At 46.2% G+C, this 21,168-nt stretch overlaps 1 protein-coding gene across 1 annotated transcript in view; it reads left to right on the top strand.

The window, feature by feature from the left end:
• FBN2 (fibrillin 2) overlaps window positions 1-3,195 on the top strand; it is a 257,674-nt gene extending 254,479 nt beyond the window's left edge. The window contains exon 65 of the mRNA XM_045565793.1: window positions 1,348-3,195. Coding sequence (XP_045421749.1) covers window positions 1,348-1,722 — 375 coding nt within the window. The 3' untranslated portion in view covers window positions 1,723-3,195. The remainder of the gene's footprint in view (window positions 1-1,347) is intronic.
• The last annotated feature ends 17,973 nt before the right edge of the window (window positions 3,196-21,168 follow it).

The raw sequence follows: 21,168 nt of genomic DNA, 5'->3' as shown, positions 1-21,168 counted from the left end.
CAGTCTACTTGCTTTTAAATATAATTCCCTGGCCCTCCCCACCTATTACCTGTGTTACATGTTTACTTAACTTCTCTTGACCTCAATTTCTTCACCTGTAAAATGGGAATAAAAATACCTCTGAAGGTTGATGGGAAGATTAATTGAGCTGAAGCATGTGGATGGCCTGGAACGGTGCCTGGCACCCACATCCCACTTGCTCCGTTCACGTCAGTGGTGACTGGCACGTACCTAGAGATGGTGGTGATCCTCCCAAGGATCGGAGACAACATGAGGCCGTCACTTACCACTCTCTTCAGTTAATAGTACTGAGAAGTTACCCCACCAAAAACCGCATCCACAACTAGTCGGCTCTGTAAACTGGGTGACTTGCATCCGTTTTCAGGGCCTCCAAAATTCTCCTTATCTATACAACCAGACTTCTCGAGCCCAAAGTTTATGATTCTATTTTACAATAATGAATAAGCCAGTGTTACATTTACCTTAAGTAGACGAAGTATCCAACTGATGTTTAAGTATGACAGTTGAGAAATTTTTATCAAGTCCCAAAACTACAAATCCAGGAATTCTGCTTAGAAAACCTTCCCATTGTGGTACTTGGCCAGTAATTTGCCTGAGCATTTCTGGGCGCTCTGGGGCCACTACAGCCAAGTTCTTACTTAACAGGCACCCTATCAGAGCATTATGAATTTTAGCCTGCCTGATTGAAATATTTGTACACCTCCCGATCCTCTGAGCAAGCCAGACGTGGTTTATCTGGGCCTTGCCCCACCGGCTTTCACCAAAGCTGGTTCAAAGTGGAGCCCTGAGGATCTGCAGACCCCCACTCTGCATAGCGCTGGTGGCTCCCAGTAAAATCCGACTCATCGTTCATGGGCCTTCCCCTCAGAGCGGAGCCTTCAGGGTGAAGATTCCCTCTCGGGGCAGTCCCTGCTGTTGGACAACAGAAACACTTCTAATATTCACTTGAAAAAATTACAATCATTTCCTAAATTCTCTGTTTTAAAATTATTAATAAATGTGATATTTCATAAACTCATCAAAAAATAAAAAACTTGCAGTGTGAACACTCTCTGGAGGCTCAGTCCTGTAACTTTAATTACCTCGTTAAGGCTGAGTGAGAAGTCATAAAGATTTACAGGGCGTGCTCCCGGGAATTGACCTTTTCTCCCAGCTGAGGGAAATTCACAACAGCCGCTTTCACAGCCGCCCCTCAGACAGCCAGCGCAGAGGGGGGAGCGGGAGGCCACCCCTGTCCTTGTGGCCGTGCCCCAGCAGCAGAGCTCTTCCTAGGCCTCTGCTTGTGCTGGGGAAGCTTGTGCCAAATCTTTCCTGCCCTTTCTCCAGGGTGAACAGATCAGCCTGGAGAGTGTCGACATGGACAGCCCCGTCAGCATGAAGTTCAACCTCTCTGGCCTTGGCTCCAAGGAGCACATCCTGGAACTGAGGCCCGCCATCGAGCCCCTCAACAACCACATCCGCTACGTCATCTCCCAAGGGAATGATGACGGTGTCTTCCGCATCCACCAAAGGAACGGGCTCAGCTACTTGCACACAGCCAAGAAGAAGCTGGTGCCTGGCACGTACACACTGGAAATCACTAGCGTCCCTCTCTACAAGAAGAAGGAGCTTAAGAAACTGGAAGAGAGCAAAGAGGACGACTACCTCCTAGGGGAGCTCGGGGAGGCTCTCAGGATGAGGCTGCAGATCCAACTCTATTAACCCTGCACAGACTTGGGTTCCAGGCTCAAATCCCAGCCCAGCCAGCCTTCAGAAGAGTCAATGACTAATTTTAAAGAGGAAAAAAAAAAAAAAAAGACTTTGTTTCCTCCCTGTCTCAGACTTTGAATGTTGACCCTCTCAGGGAGGGATAATTTAGACTCTGGTGTGGCCAAAGATTTGAGTACAAAGGCAACCGTAGTTACTGTATTTTTTATATAACTTCATTTTAAAATATATTAAAAAAAAAACCTAAATGTTCAAGAGATCAGCATATGGCACTAAATGCACAAAAATAATGTGAGCTTTTTTTTTCCTGTTAGCAGTCTGTAACACTTTGGGTATTTTGCTATAGTTGCTAATTAAAAAATATAGATGTTTATTTATTTTTAATGCAGTAATATATGGAGAAATGAACAAACTATGTAAACAAAAAGGGAAACTCACTTGTTTTTCTTTAGATTTATAAATTTGAACTATATCTTTTAGAGGTGCTTTTTAAAAATTCAGCAGATTCAAGAGATGTTTCCTTTGGTTTTCTGCCAGTCACCCAACTGGTACACACCTGATTATTTTAAAGAAAGCCTCAGAGAGCTGAATGGGCAGTTGAATCAATCATTTAAAAGACGTGAGTGTCGTTAGATCCTTTAGAAAGGAGATCAAAGCCAGAGCAGCTCACTGGGACAATATTTCACATCTCCAGACACACCAGGCAACGGAAGATGAAGCACAACCACTGTAGCAAAATACCTTGACTGCTTGTGAGACCGTTAGCATTGCAGGCCAAGCCGTACTGTATTTCCTTCTCATAACCTCAAGGAACCGCATGTGCGACCCTCACCACCTCATTCTCACCCGGGTGCCCCGCGTACTCGTGGTGCCGCAGGCAGCTGAAGAACCGCCGTTCCTTTGCGGAGGAGCCCCTGGCGTTCTGTAGTGTTTGGTGCTGTCTTAGATTAATGGTGCATTTACTATGTTCAAGCTATTTCAGGATTGCCATATGTGCAAACGAATCATGCAGTGCAGCCAAGGAATCTATGTTGTTGTTGTTTAATCCGTTTTTTTTTTAGAATTTTCATTAATACTGTAGTTATACACCATATGCCTTGTTTTATCATAGCCTATTTGTGTATGAAAGATGTTTGTACAATGAACTGATGTTTTAGTTGCTTTAGTCACGTAATGATGCTGTCCGGGACGTGCCAGCGGGAGCGCACGTCCGCGCGGCCGGCCCAGGCCGGGCCTCCCCTGCGAAGTCCCCCTGCCCCGCGCTGACCAAAGATTAGCAACCGGTTATATCCAGTGTTGGGGGGTTTTTTGTTTTGTTTTTTTAAATAACTGAAAAAAAAAAGAAACAATGTACATTTGTAATCAAGTGTTTGTGAGGAAAAACTTATGGTTTTGGTTTTGTCTGTTTTTTGTAGGTCTGTGTATCAAATATGACACTTTTCTTGCAATAAAGCTTATTTTGGGGTAGTTTCCTGGCTGAGAGTTTTATGGGACTACAAGCCCTGCCGGGCGTGGGGGGGCGGGGCTTGCTGCGGGGGCGGGGCTTGCTGCGGGGGCGGGCGGACAGCCAGGCGCATGCGCAGGGACACAGGCGCTCTGTCGCATGTGTGACGTGCACCCGGAAGCACTCGCGGATGGTCACGGCGTAAAGTGACGATCAAATAGGGGAACGGAGGGCGGTTAGTCGTTCACTTCAGCATAGATTCTAAGCTTCCTGGGACCCATCTCCACAGAGACTTCGAAGACTTTCTTCGCTTCATGCTAAAGTACCCTAAAGCATCCATGAGAAAGCAAAACATTCATTTAGGGAGTCTTCCTTCTCTGAGGTAGACATTTCCTTGAACCCGGGTTTTTCAACAAGAGCAAGAGCCGGCGCACCCCAGGCCAAAGGGCATTTTCAAAACAACCCGAAGCTCCTCTCTTACGAGGCCGTACGCGTGCTCGGTGGGGAAGCGGACGGGGTTACCGGCTATTACCGCGAACTTTCCTTTGATACACTGCTAGAACGAGCATAGAAATGTTTCCATGAGTCTTACAAGTTAATTCAATACATGGTTTGAGAATTTATGTGCTTAAATTTTTCATCCAAGGACTAAGAAAACAAGGAAATATTATGTCTGATCTTAATGCTGTTCTTTGCCAATCAGAAATTAGCTGCATGGAATAAGAAAAGTATTTGCCTCTGGGCATCCTTTAAAACTTACCACGCACGTGCAGTTCCATCTGGCATCTGTTACTGGCACAGCATCAGCATTGTAATATGAAATGACCTGGAGCCACGTTTGACTCGAGCCTTCCATGTTGAGCAGCAACACTCTTAGTTTACCTTTAACCTGCTCTTGAGGAAGTTTTGAGAATCTACCTCTTTAGGTGCTTTACATGGAAGATAAAAGACATTGGGGTGTTACGCATAGAAGAATGTACTAGAAGGAAATGACCACTTCAAGACACCCCTTCCAGGAAGAACCTTCTCAGGTACCTCTGGTAGCTTTCTCTGAGTCTCTTACTGTGAACACTGACACAGCCATGATGAACTTACGTCCCTCTAATCAACAAGTGCTCATGATAGTTTCTGTACTAGTGTGTCATTCCCATTAATTTCCCATTTGCCTCAGAAATTACCTTGGCTAAGTTACAGAAAACTTTGCAGAAGAGTAAAGTGTCATGTAAGTCCAAACATAAACTAAATCCAGCTGGGACATGTATTAGCAACAGTAAAAAATAATTTGGTGTTCAGCTGACATGAATTCTCTTTCCACTTGTATTTAGACTTGGAGCTTTTAGAAGTGTAATCCTGTTTAGTACATTTTGATTTTGCTGCTTACGTGTGGTAGATGAAAGTTGGCCATATTGGCACAGGAACACTGAAAGTGATTCAGGGTTAACACATTAGGGTTACATTAAATTCAAACAGGTGCCATTTTTCATTATCTAGGAATATCAAACAAGATCATTCATACAGTCTTCCTTCTGAATGCTCTAACTTTTCATTTCGCATTAATTGCCTTCTTGGTTCACAGAATAAATGCTTGGGGTTGAGAGTGATGAATAAAAATAAAAATTGTAGAGCATCAGTCTATTTGAGTCCTACAAACCTTTAGGAAAACAAGTTGATTCATGTGTTAAACTGAAGCATGTGAAATTGCTGATATTTGGCCACGTCTTACCCACAATATGGCAATTTCTTATGGTTCAATTTAATAGGTCGGAAATATACATGTTCTTCAAGACTGGCAATCTAAAAATCTCCCTTCTCTTCAAAAGACAGTAACTTCCATTCATTCCTTTCCATGAGGCTTGTGGCTCTTTTGTACTCTTGAATTATGGTAGTACATAAGAGAATATACATAATTTATTCAAACAACCACTTTCGTTCATGCTCCAAAGACATTTAGAAAGAGTCCAAATCACTCTTTGGGACTTTGATGGGATGACTGGAAGCTGTTTGAAAACAAAGACAAATCCATTGGGAATGGTTGGAAAATAGCACAGTGCTTTTTAAAAATATACAAATGGAAAACTTTAGGAACTTTCACGTCTAGAGGAAAGATGGAGATTCACTGCCATCCCACGGGAAGTGAGGGTGCCAGCCACGTCTGCCTTCTCAGCCCGACCTGCACTGGGTATCAGACTCGGGTTCCATTTTTTTTTTTAAGCATGCTTGCTTTCTCAAATAAATACAAAACCATGGTTACAATACCTTGTATTTAGCAATGGTTAAATGCGAAAACTTGCTTAAGAAGAAGTACATGATTCTGAACCAAATCTCCTTGAAAATCCTTTCAGTGTACAGAGCAGTGTAGTCCTAAAATACAATGTAGAGCTCGTTCAAAACATCAGTTCAGCCACTGAGCAGCATTATCTCATGGTTAAAAGAAACACAGTTTAGAATCAGGCAGACCTGAATTTCGATTCCATCTCATTGCACAAGTTACGTAACTTCTCTGAGCGCCTGAGAGGATTGAATGAGACAGTACGGGCAGTATTGTTAGCACAGGGCCCAGCAAATAGCACGCACTCCCTACCTGCTCTTCCTCCTCCTCCTGCCACCGTGACTGTAACCACTGTTAGAAGAGTGAGCCCACATAGCCACACAAAGCCCTTCCCAAGCACGGCCCTGAAACTACCGCCTTCCCGTGAAACTGTAGGAACGTACCCAGATAAAGAGCATCCAAGACAAGTATCTGCACCTCTAGAGAAACTTTAGAATCCCGTTGTGGTCACAGTGTTTATGATCTCCACATGACTCTGCACCTACTGGAATCGTGGGCAACAGCCCAGCAGAAATGGTCAGAGCCCTCACATCCACAAACCCCCAGGAAACTGGCACTAAGGAGAACACAGACATCTGATCATCCCTTTTGGAACAATTTAGTGTCAGGGAATGTCAGAAGTAGAAAGGCCTTTAGAAACCCACTCCTATTTCCAGGTGAGGAAACGGAGTCCTAGCACGGTTAACAGCAATGCTAGTTTCTGTGGCAGTGAGAGCAGCACCCTGGTTTCCTGGTTGCAGTCCGGTGCTGCTCCTGTGTCCACTACATGGTAAGCGTGCTTGGCTCTCTTTTAAACCCTAAGGATACAGGCCAGTTCCCATGGTTTTGGCTCATTCTGAATCCAAAAATGTTTTCCAAGCACAATTCAAGCACTGCTTTTTGTTTTGTCCACCCCACCCTCTGTGTAACTGCTCCCAACCTCTCGTGAACCAGAGGTCTGTGCACGCGCTGAAATGCCAAGACACTGGCTGCTACAGAGTGGGCCCCACCCCAATCCTGCACTTCTCAAAATACACACTAGGGCCCTGGCTTTCAAAGGGTTAAACATTTTATTTAAACCAGACCTTCAAAACTTTAAAAACACATACACATTTGTTTTCCTAAGAATGCTTAAGGAAAGTACACTAGTTGCTTGTGTTGCTTAATTGTCATTTTTTTCCCCTTTTCCTGCGAGCCTAAAAAAGATATTACTAGATTAAGTTGGCTTATTTTCGAAATAGCCGAGAACCAACAGCTCCCATTAGTCACCCCCATTAGGGCTGCAGATTAAATGTCAGGATGTAGTGTAGACATTTTCCAAAGGAAAACAGGAAAACACTTTACATGAGTTTCAGAGAAAACTGTAGGAAAAGTTAACAGTAATAGCTTTCCCCAGACAACTACTGCTACACGTGTGAGTTCCATTAATGAAATAATAGTAGAAGCTGTGACTGGCCAACTCCTAAAAATGTGTCAAAAAAGCAGCCTCTTGGTCTGCTTAGGCCGCCTAGTTCTCCACCCCAGGGCCGCCTCCTTCCTCCTGCACTACCTGACCCGGCCCCCCTGCAGGGGAAGCTGCTCCTGTAAGGCTGGATTTGGAGCCTCGGGCCTGGGCATTTGTGAACAGCAGGCCTCAAGCAGCGTCTGAAGACCCGTGACCACAGAGCAGCACCTGGGACCTCACCCTGGAATGAACCTGTGTCTTAGTCATTTTGATAAACTTCCCAGAGCCAAGGCCAGAAAATGCTCACTTAATGAATAACGGGAGGGAGAGGATTCTGAGTCTCCGCAGTCCAAATGTGTGGACCACCATGGGGGTGCGGACCTCATCCAAGGAGTGGATAGTTTCACAGTAATGATCTTACTGAAAACCCTGTGAACAGATTTCTGGGGATCATTTTAGAGGTATCTTCCCTTCCTTCAGGAGGATGTTCTTGATTTATGCTGCTTTTCTGTACCTTTCTAGGGAGCCCCATAGGTCTCACCCGGATGAGAGCAGACCGGAGAGGCTGTGGGGCGGGCCAGCTGCAGTTTGGACAAGTCTCAGGAGGGTGCCCTTCACCCAAACCTGGACTGAGGCTGCTGCTGCTTCTGTAGTGTCATGGTTAGGGGAAGAGGCACAGTAAGTTCTCTTCCAAGAGGGACGTTACGCAGTTCTTATTTGGGGAAAAAGCTGATTAAGTGAATATGTGTTGGGTATCTATTATCCGGATCTGAAAATATTTTCCCTCCAAAACCTTACAAATAATTCAGAGAAGCAAGATGACCATGTAATAAGATGGTGTGTGCTTAAGGGCCATAGTGGGTGTCCTAGACACACAGCCCAGATGCTTGGAAAAGGCAGTGGCAGTGAAACGTAGAACCACTGGAGAAGGTCTCCTGGAGGTGGTGGGAATTGAGCTGGACCTTGCAGAATGAGGTGGATTTGGTTACATGGCAGGCAGTAAGAAGGAATTTTCTGGAAGACAGAAAAACACGAACAAAATGTTGGAAGCCGTAAATATGGATGCCATATTGAAACATAAAGACGAGATAAGCCCATGGGCCTTAAATGAGGATACTGTAAAGGTAAGAATATTAGGAAAGGGGAGGCCCAGGTATGAGGAACCCTGAAGGCCAGGCTGAGTCTCGTGGACTGTATCCTGCAGTCCCCAGCTAGCGGTGGATCACTGGTATATGATGAGAGTTAATAAAGAGAAGATGGCCTAGGACCAAGCCCTGGGAAGTTCCTACATCTAGAAATAGAAAAGGAGGAACTGTCAGAGCATCTGAGAGAGAGAGAAAGTGTAGAAGTAGTAAAACCAGAAGACAGGCGTGTCAAGGATGCCTGGATAGGAAGGCATTTGGGAAGAGTATCATGAGAAGTTGTTGCCAGTAAAATCAAATCTTCTGCTTTCCCCTCCATATCTACTTCTCACCCCCTTCAATTTTGATCTCTTCCTTCAATTCGGTCACTTTGTTGCAAGCAGTGACAGAACAGTGTGTGTGATGCTTGGCTGTAAGTTGAAATGAGAGACAGCAGGGCAGAGCTAAAAAAGGGTCGCCTTTGAGGCAAAAAAAAAAAAAAAAATTGAGTTTGTATCCTTGCTCTGCCACTCAATTGCTGTGTGACATTAGTCAAGTTATGCAAAGCTTTCTAATTCTCAGTTTGGGAGAAATCTTATTTATTTATTTTCCATTTCCAGCATCCTGTCTTAGTTCTTTTTGTGACAGTATACCAATTTTGTTTTGGGTAACTACCAACCATACAGTCACACTAGGACTTCAAGGGGTTCTGTTCACCTGAGTTGGATTCTGTCTCCTTGGAATTTGAATTTTGAGAGCAACACAAGAGCAAATAACAGCTCTTGCATTCACCCAAACAGCACCCCAATCAAACTGGGCGTCAGTTCCTGAAATCTAGGTCCCAGGAGCTGACCCATTCCACCTTCTTTCTAAGCCTGGTTCTTCAGTTTTTCCAAAATTCTCTGAGCTGTCCCATATCTTCACAATCAAATGTTAGTGTTTTATTGTCAGAATAAGTTGTTGCTTACATCCAAAGAACTCTGACCAATCTCTACTCTAGGATTGTTGTGAGGATGATAGCTATGGAATGCTCCGAGCACAGGGCCTAGAATATAGAGTCATAGGGTAGGCTGACAGCTTTAATGATGTTAAGAAGAAACCCTAAGCTATCCTCTGTCCTGTGTACTGTGCCCTGAATAAGCAAGCCACAATGGGTCTGCAGTTCACAAGAGTTTTACCACTTTAATTTATTTTTTCTTGCATCCTCCCCATCTCTAGTTTGGGCAGGATGGAGTTGGGCAGGACTACGCTGACTTCAGTCCCAGGAGAGGTAAACCACAGCCAGGCCTCTTTGTTTCTGGAGCACATGCTGGCGAAGGTGGTGTCTGCTCTGCCCGGGAGCTAGTTCTTTGCATTTTACAAAGGACCTAGGAAAAACTGCAGAGAGAGAAACCATTCATTAGCCTTGAGGGTTATGCCCAACAGCCCCAAGAAAGGTGGAAAGAGCCCAGCTAAGTAGGAGAGAGAGAAATCAAACGCTGTAGCTTTATGTCAGCCACTTTAATTAATTAGGTTCTTTCCATGCTGTCATCCTTTGCTTTTCCTGCAAGATTCTGGTAAACTGTTCCACGGGCTGATGGAGTACATGCGTGTGAAGCTTTGCATAGAATAAATAATTACACAAGATGTTCTTGAAAAAATAAATGCATTTGGCCTAACAAAACCAATTCACATCTTAAAGAGCCAGCTTCCCCACAGGCCAGTTCTGACAGCTAACTGTTTCTCCTGCAGCCTGGCAGTGTCATTCTTCACCCTTGTCTCCTTGGCCGTGCTGCACACAAATGCTTTCCAGAGCAGGAAAAAATATGCTTTCCAGTGTCTGTTTTAAATTTGTTTGTATCTACTTTATGTGTCTAACTTTGTCCTCGTATTTGTTTTACAGCAGAAACAAAATAGAGAAACAATATCGACCATGTCCATGAAAGTTTATACAAGTTCCTTTTTGCTGTTGATAATGAAAGCAATTCTGTTTTATAGCATAGATCTTGTCCATAAACTACAAACAGCCACTTCCCTCACTTCCTTCACGTGTCTTTCGAAGGCTGATGAAGGGATAGTCAGGGACATGTCAGTCCCTTCGGGTCCTTCTAACAGCAGCCATTTCTATACAGTTTCTCTGTGGGGCCACAGAGACTGCAAGGAATCTAATCATCAACTCACTCTTTGAAAGAGGAAACAGGAATGCGCTGGCAGGAGGGCGAGCCAGGACGAATGTGTCGCCAGCCTCCAGTCGTGATTCTGCCCTACAGCTGCTGCCTTGCAAGCTCACCTGGCGTGTCTCCTAATATGACATGTGCCGGGACAAGAGACAACCCCGAGTACATTCCCAATTGAGACTATTAAAAAGACAGACAGAGTTAGTGTGAGGCCAAATTGAATCTAGACATTTTAGAAATTTTATAAAGTAATAACTTACACTTTCTGTTTAGCAATGTAGTTATACACCTATTTAAAAATTACATAAAATTATATATTGATTTAAAATATTTTATTTTTCTACACTCATATTTTATAAACCAAGTTTATTTCAATTCTTTGCATGCATTTTGGACCTATATATGTTCTGCACTTTTTAAATCATTTAATACAGATTTCCAAACATGCTACCTCTACTGTCACCTACATCGTTTGAGATACAGTACTTTTCAAGTGAGACTGTACTGCGAATCTTTTTCCAAGCTACAAGTGTTCATATGCATAGCATTAGAACAGTTGATTATTTTCATTCATCCTATAGATTTATATTTAAGATCTTCACAGAGAAACCACCAACTATATTTTTTAAATGATCATTAAAAAGCTTCTTTAAAAGATGATCTGAGACTTCTAATTTTGATATCATACTGTGGGAATGATTACTAAATCTGCAGTAAATTTATTTGCTTTTTAAAAAAAAAAACAAATCTATCAAGAAGACTTTTAAAATCCAAAGTTAGCATTGATTGATGTCATTTCAGGATAATGTGTCTTCTCCAAAACTGTACTTTATTCACAATGAAGTAGCACCCAATAAAATAAGAAACTTGCAAAATTAACAAATAAAGCAACTTCCTGTAAAAATGTTTGGTCAAATACAGTAAGTATCATAAGCTTGACATTTATATACATTAACAAGTAAACCAAAGAATAGTAATTAAACTTAATGTTCATATATACTAACAAGTCATCAAAGAAATGCTAATTTCATAATTGGACTTTGTTAATATTATTTTATGTTTTAATGAGTAGATGATTTTTTGGCTCATTTCTTTCACACAATCTGAGAATCTCTGATTTTTTGGTTTTGTTTTTTTTTTTTCTTGAGACAGAATCTTGCTCTGTTGCCCCGGCTACAGTGCAGTGGCGTCATCATAGCTCACTGTAACCTTAAACTCCTATGCTCAAGTGATTCTTCTGCCTCAGCCTCCCAAGTAGCGGGAACTACAGCCATGAGTCACCACATCCAGCTAACTTTTCTGTTTTTGTTTTTTGTGGTTTTTTTAGTAGAGACGGGGTCTCGCTCTTGCTCAGGCTAGTCTCAAACTCCTGTGCTCAAGACATCCTCCCACTTCAGCCTCCCAGAGTGCTAGGATTACATGCTTGAGCCACTGTGCCTGGCCTTCTGATCATTTAAAATAACATTTGTTGTTGATTTTTTAATATATAAATGATTAAAATATTCACTGTAGAAGATTTCAAAAAAATAAGTTGTGATAGGTAAACTAATAGCCACCCCTTCAAAAATGTCCATACCCAAATCCCCAGAACCTGTAAATATGTTACTTTACACGGCAGAACAGACTCTGCAGATGTGATTACGTTAAGGACTTTGAAATGGGGAGAGTATCCTGTGTTAACAGGTGGGCCCAGTGGAATCACATGAGGACTTAAAAGCAGAGAAGCTTTCGTTTGGCTGCAGTCAGGGAGAAGAGTGAGGGCAGCATAAGGATCAGAGAGAAAAGGACCCCACCTCTCACTGCTGGCTTTGAAGATGGAGAAAGGGGTCTATACAAGTTTCCTGTGGCTGCTGTAACAAAGCATTACAGATTGAGTAACTTAAAAACAACGAAAATTTAGAAGTTTGAAGTCAAGGTGTGGGTGGGCCTCTGCACCCTCTGAAACCTATAAGGGAGAATTTGTTCTTGCCTACTCCTGGCCTCTGGCAGTTTTCCAGGAACCCCTTGCATCCCTTGGCTTGCAGCTGCAGCACTTCAGTCTCTGACTCCAGGGTCACATGGCGTCCTTCCCCCGCGTGTCTGTGTCTCTTCTCTTCTTACAAGGACTCCAGCTGTTGAGCCTAAGAATACTGAGTTATAGAAATGTCCCCTGTATTTCTGGAGACAAGATTTGATTTCAGAAGTCAAATAAGGCTTTGTCTTAAAGAAAAAAGAAATGTGTTAGTTCAAAAGCTACCTCGTCTCAGGAGGGCATCTCCTTGGTCAGTAAAAGCTGCACTTCAAAGAGACAGCTGTAAACTGGGCCTATGGTTCTCACCTGTTTTGAAAGACAAGACAGGCCTCTTCCTAGAGCCATGGGTTGCCAGAGCTGGCAAGGACCCCCGGAGAGGAGAGCTGATCAGAGAGATATGCTAATGCCCAAGCCGGGCCCAGAAGGAGCCATGCGGTTAAAGTAATTAACACAAAGCGCAGCTCTTGTTGACTTCTGAGATCATCTCTGTTTCTAAGAGCACAATCATTGGAGCCAAGATGTCTCTGTTTTTTGCTAAAGTAATAGCCTTATCATAAAACTTAGAAGTTTGCCCCAAGAAGATTTTATAACTCCTTGTTCCCCTAGTTAGAGTTAGTTAAAGATCTGTAGTAGCCTTTTAGAAGACTTTGACCCTAAAGCAAACTGCCTGTTAGTATGCAAATCCCGTTACCCTTGGCAACGGGAGCCTGTATCCACCCTATATAATACCTGTGTGGAGTTTCAGTCTTTGATATATTTTCCTCGGGAAGAAATATATCCATCCGGATACCCTCCTTATATCTATTTTCATAAACCTTTACTTTATAAACTATATCGTTGGCTCTGTGTATTATTATCATTATTTTATTTTTATTTCTGTTTCCTACTATTTTTTCATCCTTTGCGATGACCCCTGCCTGAGATACCTGACCGGAAGGTCTCCGTTGCGGGGAGCGCAGCTGACCCCCCACCAGCCATGCTAGACTACAGGCCCACCCTACGCTGGTATGACTTCATCTTAACTTACATCTTAATTACATCTGCAAAGACTCCGTCCAAATTAAGGTCACTTTCATAGGTACCAGGATTGTGACTTCAACATATCTTTGGGGGGGACACAATTAAACCCACAAAAGGGGCCATGAGCCAAGGAATGTGGTGGTCTCTAGAATGGAAAAGGCAAGAAAACACACTCTCTACTAGAATCTCCAGAGACGAACACAGCCCTGCGGATACCTTGATTTAGTCCAGCGAGACCCGTGTCGGACTTTTGACTTACAGAGATGTAGGATAATAAATTTGTGTTGTTTAAGCCACTAATGTGGAAATTTGTTACAGCAGCAATAGAAAAACAAATGTACTTGTTAGAGCCAGTTCCCCTCACCCCGGGAACGGAAAGACAGAGTCACTGAGGCTGCAAAAAGGCAAAGGAGTTTTACTGACTAGCTCGAGCTAGGGTCCAAGCCCCGAGCACCAACGCAGTGGTCTCTTTCCATGGGCAGGGACCCCGCGCAGCAGGGGCGCATGTCTTTTATACTTTTTTTTTTAGCAGAGTACATGCACGGGGTGATGGATCCCCCTCCCTTCCTTAATTCATTTGCTCCTTCAAAAGTGGCTGACTGTCTTGGCTCCTGATTGGTTGGTTTTCAAGGCACGGGACTGGCTTTTGATTGGTTGGTTTTTTTTAAGTTGCAGGACAGGCTTCTGATTCTGCCTTGCCCTTCTTGTCTGGTTAGTTGGTTGGAGGCCCCAGGACTCTCCAGCCATTTATTAGGAAGTAACTTGCTGTACCTGTCACGGCTCCACTTAAGCCAGCAAGCCATATTTACAGAAGCAATTAGCATCCCTTAGAATCAAAGAGAGCACACATTCTTTTTTTTTTTTTTAAACAATTCCCGTTCTTCATTCCCCCCTTTGTCTTTTACCTACGAGCACTCTTGCTCGTACATGGGGTCTCGCACCTCCTCTATTTCTAAGCAGGTATCACGGTTCAGCTTTTGGTATTGCTGCCGCAATACCATCAATTGTATGGTATTGACCCGCCCTTTTACAAAAGTAACTAATCTATTTAGAATGCACGGTCTGAAAGTGAGGATGAGCAGGAGCACAATTAGGGGTCCTAATATAGTGGAAAGCAAAGTAGTCAGCCAAGGGCAGCTATTGAACCATGACTCAAACCATCCTTCTCTTTGTTCACGCTCCCGTTTTTGCTTTGCCAGTCCTTCCCTGACTCTAGCCATGGTGTCTCTAACTATCCCAGTGTGGTCAGCGTAGAAACAGCACTCTTCCCCAAGGGCCGCACATAGCCCTCCCTGTTGGAGAAATATGAGGTCCGGTCCCCTCCGGTTCTGTAGCACCACCTCAGACAGTGAGGTCAGGGACTTCTCTAAAAGAGAGATGGATTTTTTTTTTTTAAATTCTGACTATGTCTTTATCAATGGTGGCCCTCAAATTATCGAACCCCCTATGTTGTATTGCTAAGGATGAGATTCCCGTCCCTGTTCCTATTGCGCCCAGACCGAAAAGGGTGGCTAAGGTTATTGCTGTAAAGGGCTCTCTCTTTTTTTTTTTTGTAGTCAACCCGGCACCTTCTGTGCCTTTCGCCCGTGCATCATATATTATATTTTCTTGGTGGTAGATAACCTTAGGGAACACTAGCACCATGATGCAGACTTTCTCTGTCTCATTAAAAACAGGCTGAGACATGGAGTCAGGCCTGTTTTAGAACAAACCCACCATCCACTGAGCGCTGGAATCACCCATTTTGTTCCTCCAGTCTGGTTTACAGATGGGTGGATTTGGGCACAAAACTGTGCATGGCTAGAGGGCACCTTTCCTATGCAGGTTCCGTTCCCAGTGACTGCCTGAAGTGTCAGCCCTGGGCCCTTGCGGTCCCACGTGTAGGACCTAGGGGCCTCCTCTCCCGTAGGGTTGAAGGGGGCATCTATTCCTACTGCTTCACAGAAAGGGGGTCTGATGTCATAGCATAACCAACAGGCTTCCATAGCACTGGGATCAGAGTGGTTTAATGCCTCATATGCTGCTGTCAGCACTTTCCATAAGGGATCTCCTGACTCTTTTGTTCCGGGGGTTACTTGCGCTTCCACCTCTGCCACTGGGGTCCTTAAAAGTGTGGGTGGGGTGACAGTCGGGCGTGGGCTATTTTGTTCTCCCCCTAGCACCCTGAAAATGTTAGAACCGGTTCCCCCCAGCACTGGATTGGGCCCTACAGCACCCGAGATGGGAGAAACCCTCAGTTTAAATTTTATTACAGTGCTCTGCCCGCCCCCCCAGCGGCAGTCTGGTTGTCACGTGAGTCAGTCTGGTCTTCAGTGGATTCTCTGGATCTGCCGAGGCTCTCCACTGAACTTGCTGCTGCTCTCGCTCGTCCTCGTTGGCAGGTCTCACGTGGGAGTGGGGTATCCAGGTCGCCACTCCATCAACCTTTAGGGCAGTGGGGGTGACAAGAAAAATCTGAAAAGGTCCCTTCCACCTGGGCTCTAGGGTTTTGTTATTATGCCTTTTCACCCATACCCAATCTCCCGGCTGGTAGGGGTGCCCGGCAACCTCTTTTCCCTCCTGTCTAGCTGCCTGATAAAAGGCTCAGAGGGCAGGCCAGATCTGGCCCTGAACTCGTTGCAGGGCCTGTACAGCCTGCAGCACTCCTTTAGGGATTTCAGGCAGAGCCCCAGAGATCATTTTTGGTATTACAGGTGGAGGAGCGCCGTATACAATCTCAAAGGGAGTTAGGCCTAAATGATAGGGGGTGTTCCGGGCTCGGAACAGGGCGAAGGGAAGGGGGGTCACCCAGTCCCCGCCAGTCTCCAGGACCAATTTAGTCAAAGTCTCCTTTAGGGTTCTGTTCATTCTTTCTACCTGCCCCGAGCTCTGGGGATTATATGCACAATGTAATTTCCAATCTGTCCCCAGAGCCCAGGCTAGCCCCTGACTAACTTGACTTGTGAAGGCTGGCCCATTGTCAGACCCTATGCTCTCCGGCAGCCCGTACCTGGGAACTATTTCTTCTAATATTTTCTTTTTTTGCCATTATTAAAGCAGTTTCTCCTTTAGTAGGAAAAGCCTCTATCTACCCTGAGAAGGTATCTATCATGACCAGTAAGTATTTGTACGCGTATTTCCTTGGTCTTACCTCTGTAAAATCTATTTCCCAAAATAACCCTGGTTGCCTCCCCCGTTCCCTGGTACCTGTATGGGTCCCCCTGGTCCTCCCCGGCTGCATAACCTGGCAGACACGGCAGTTTTTGGCAATGTCCTCTGCCGTCTTCTCTTGTGATTTGAATCTGAGTCGTGCCGTGGCCAGCAGCTGTAACATCTTCTTCTTGCCAAGATGCGTTGTCTGGTGCAAGTGCCCTAGTAGGTGATTCCCTAAGGCCTCAGGGACTACCAGGCGATGTTCTCCGTCTTGGAACCAGCCGTCCTTGTTCGGCATCACCTGTAGCTTCTCTGTGGCCCACCTTATGTCCGTGCTGGAATATGCAGAACATCGGTTAGTACCGGTCCCTCCGCAGCCCTTTTTGCCTCAATGTTCGCGGTCCGGTTGCCCCTGGCCTCAAGGGAGTGCCCCCTCTGATGCCCCGGGGTATGGACTACAGCCACCGCCTTGGGTAACAGGATGGCTTCTAGTAGTTGGAGTGTCTCTGGCTTGTGCTTAATCTCTTTGCCTTCAGCTGTAACGAAGCCCCTTTCTCTGTAGAGGGCTCCGTGTATATGCACTGTCCCGAAGGCATAGCGGCTGTCAGTATACACCGTCAGCCTCTTCCCCTGGGCCCGGCGAAGGGCTTCTGTCAATGCGACCAGTTCAGCCTTCTGGGCCGAGGTCCCCTGTGGAAGGCGCGTGGCCCAGATAAGCCTGCCTTGCTCATCTACTATGGCCGCCCCTGCATACCTGTGTCCGTCCCAGATGAAGCTGCTCCCATCCGTGAACCAGGTCAGGTCGCTGTTTGCGAGGGGGCGGTCTCGCAGGTCACTCCGGGCCATCTGGGTCTCGGCCAGGATCTCAAGGCAGCTGTGTTCAGGCATTGCTGGCTCAGGATCCAGCAGAAGCGTGGCTGGGTTCAGGATGGCAGGAGTCCGGAACTCGATGCGAGGGGCGTCTAACAGAAGCCCCTGGTAGTGAGTCAGCCTCGCGTTTGTGATCCATCACCCCGGCGGCTGTTTCAGGATCCCCTCTATGGCGTGAGGGGTGGTGATGTGCAGACGCTGGCCCAGGGTGAGCTTGTCGGCGTCTTTGACCAGCAAAGCGGTAGCTGCGATGATGCACAGGCACGCAGGCCACCCTGCTGCTACCAGGTCTAGCTTTTTGGACAGGTACGCCCCCGGCTGCTTCCAAGGTCCCAGCGTCTGCGTGAACACCCCCTGTGTCTACCAGGAAACTGATTGGGCTCCCCTCTATATTTAAGGTTACCCTGGGCTTGGAGAGGGGGTCCGAACCCCGTCTTCCCTATTTACTATCTTCTTCTTGCCCTGCTAGTAAGACTCTCTTAAGCGATGCTCTCCTCCCTGGGCCCCCCTTTTTCTTGAGACATTCTCTAGCCCAATGTCCCTGCTCCTTGCAGTGGGCGCACTGATCCTTTTCTAGCCTCTCCCTCCGAGGTCGTTTTCAGCCGTTTGCCCCTAACTGACCCCCTCCCATGGCTGCAAGTAGGATCTTGGCCATCTCCTTATTTGCCTTATGCGCCTCATCCGCCTGGAACTTCCTATCTTCCTGTCTCATTCTTTCTAACTTCTCTTCCGGCGTCTCCCTATTGTTATAGACCTTTTCTGCCACTTCCAGCAGGTCTCTCAGAGTTTTCTCACCTAACCTCCCTATTTTCTGCACCTTACACCTCATGTCTGGGGCTGCCTGGTTAACAAAAGCCATCATTACCGCCGCCTTGCTCTCTTCTGCAGTAGGATCTATGGGAGTGTACTGTCTGAAAGCCTCCATAATCCTTTCTAGATAAGCCGCTGGACTCTCCTCGGGCCCCTGCCGAATATCCCCTACCTTAGCCAAATTGGTTGGCTTCCGTGCCGCCACCCGGAGACCGGCCATCAGAGTCTGGCGGTAGACCCGGAGATGCTCCCTACCTTCAGCCTCATTGTAGTCCCAGGGTGGCCGTTCAAGGGGAAAGGTCTGGTCGATGACCCGAGGGTTAATGGTAGGTCTGCCGTCCTCTCCAGGGACTAACTTTCGAGCCTCCCCCTGGATTCGCTCCCTCTCCTCCGTGGTAAAAAGAACCTTAAGCAACTGTTGGCAGTTGTCCCATGTGGGCTGATGAGTGAAGAGGACAGAATCTAAAAGGTTAATTAGATCTCTTGGATTATCAGAGAAATTTGCATTTTGAGATTTCCAATTATAAAGATCACTGGTGGAGAAGGGCCAGTACTGATGTGCCTGCTCCCCGTCCACTCCCGGGGGGCCCACGGCCCTCAAGGGAAGCGCCCTCACGGGTTCAAGATCTGGAGTTTGTCCAGTCCGTTGTCTAGTGCCATATGCCAGCCTCCCCTTCGGAGGTCCCATGCCCCCCTGGGCCGCCTGGGCCACCTGGGCCACTCTAGGATCATAAGGTGGGGGTGTATGCCACTCTAGGTCTATTAAATCTGGATATAGATTAGAGTCTGGCAGCACAGGTAATCCTGTGGGCTGAGGGTCCTGCACCCCACTCTTCTTTACCTCTTTGGTAACTAGGGCTTGTGTCTTCTTCCTCGATGCTGGCAGGAGGGTCTTTAGCCAAGGTGGCGGATCCTGGACCAGTCCTGGACCAGACTATAATATAGGGGGCTTGGTCCGGATGGCCGTGATGACCAAAGACTACCCCTTTTATCTTCTCAATAGGCTCAGCATCAAATGCCCCTTCCCGTGGCCATCCCACCCCAAAGGTCGGCCACCCCGCCTCGCACAGGGTGATGAATTTCTTTTTCTTTACTTTTAGGGAACGGCTGTGCGCCCTTTCCTTAACATCCTTAAAATGGCCCACAAAAATGGACAGGGGAGTCGATGGTGTCTGTCCCATGTCTGCGCAGCACTCCTGCAAGGAAACAGACACAGTTAGTTGGTCTGAGTTGGTGCCACCAGCTGCTCTGGCGTCACCAGCGAGTTCCTGCTGCCCGCTCTTGTTGCCCACTGGTTTTTCTGGTTCCTTGCACAAAATGGGCAGCAGGTCTTGGCCTTGGTCAGCTCCTGTTTTAGTTTTATTTCTTTCCATGGTGGGGCCTCAGAGGACACCCCGTCCTCCTGAGTCATGTGAGGAGAAAAAGGGTTATTAGTTACAAAGGGGGCAATGAAAACATTTAAAAGACAAATGAAAATGCTCAAAAGACACTGCATGACACAAAGCCACTAGAAAGGGGGGGCAGTTCGCAGCCACACAAGGAGTCCCACCAAGAGCCAGTAGAGAAGTGTGAAGGCAGCCTTCTTTAGAGGTCCCCAAGATTGAGGAGTCACAGTGTACAAGCCAATACCAAGCAGTAGCGCCAACAGGGAAGGGAGCCCCCAAAGAACAATCTGTAACCAGGAGATTGTAAATCCAGAGATTGAGAGGGCCATAGAAAAAGGAGAAGCTGTTGGGCTGCTCCACTCAGCAGCACCTCGGCTCAGCAGACTCACCCACGAATCTCATTCACCATTAGTTGCACTTACAGACACTCCACACAGTAAGCATTAATTCCAATCACACGCCTGACCTAAGAGTCCGGACTCGTTTCTTGGTCTTTCTCTCACAAATTGGCCAATATCACTCAAAAGAAATCCACAAAGGCACAAACAGACAATACTAGAACGGTCCTGTGCTAACCATCTAAAACTCAGACAAATAGAAGCAGAATTTCCGCCGAACGGCCCCGGACTTATCCCCTCTCGGGGTGCCTCCCGCCCGTAGGAAACTAAAAGACAAAGGAGCAACAGACAACAGAGATTTTAGCCAGCTACTACTTGGATTCCACGTCAAGTGGATCCACTTGGTTTCGCTTTCCCAAATAGAGTTTCTGCCGAGTGGCCCCGGACTTACCCCCCACTCGGGAGTGCCTCCCACTGTTTGGAAAAACCAAAGAGAAGCGGAACCAACCACGGGGGCGAGGGACGTCTCCCCTCACTCCCGACCGGTGACCCACCAGCGCGTCCGCCTAAGTCTTCTGCCGGTCACTTCCCAGGGCCCAGTTACCTACACCGTACGGATTTTCAGCGCTCCAACTCCTCCTCAGATCCGGATTCTGTTCCGGGGATTTTGGGATCCTGGACAAGTCCCCAAAATGTTAGAGCCGGTTCCCCTCGGCCCCGGGAACAGAATGACAGAGTCACTGAGGCTGCAAAAAGGCAAAGGAGTTTTACTGACTAGCTCGAGCTAGGGTCCAAGCCCCGAGCACCAACGCAGTGGTCTCTTTCCATGGGCAGGGACCCCGCGCAGCAGGGGCACATGTCTTTTATACTTTTTTTTTAGCAGAGTACATGCACGGGGTGATGGATCCCCCCCCCCTTAATTCATTTGCTCCTTCAAAAGTGGCTGACTGTCTTGGCTCCTGATCGGTTGGTTTTCAAGCCACGGGACTGGCTTTTGATTGGTTGGTTTTTTTTAAGTTGCGGACACGCTTCTGATTCTGCCTTGCCCTTCTTATCTGGTTAGTTGGTTGGAGGGACCCGGGACTCTCTAGCCCTTTATCAGGACTTAACTTGCTGTACCTGTCACGGCTCCACTTAAGCCAGCAAGCCATATTTACAGAAGCAATTAGCATCCGTTAGAATCAAAGAGAGCACACATTCTTTTTTTTTTTTTAAACAATTCCCGTTCTTCATACTCATCTGTAATTTTTTATACAGAATGATTTTGAGAAAAACAAAATCTTTTCAGCAAAAAGTGCTGAAATAACCAGATCAACATATCAAAAACATAAACCTTGACCTCTATCTCACATCACACACAAAAATTAATTCCAAATGAATCACCAATATAAATGTAAAAGC

The sequence above is a fragment of the Lemur catta genome, chromosome 12 (genome assembly GCF_020740605.2).
Source record: "Lemur catta isolate mLemCat1 chromosome 12, mLemCat1.pri, whole genome shotgun sequence".
NCBI classification, from domain to species: domain Eukaryota; kingdom Metazoa; phylum Chordata; class Mammalia; order Primates; family Lemuridae; genus Lemur; species Lemur catta.
The sequence above is the reverse complement of the archived record's forward strand: the minus strand, read 5'-3'. Positions and strand labels throughout refer to the sequence as shown.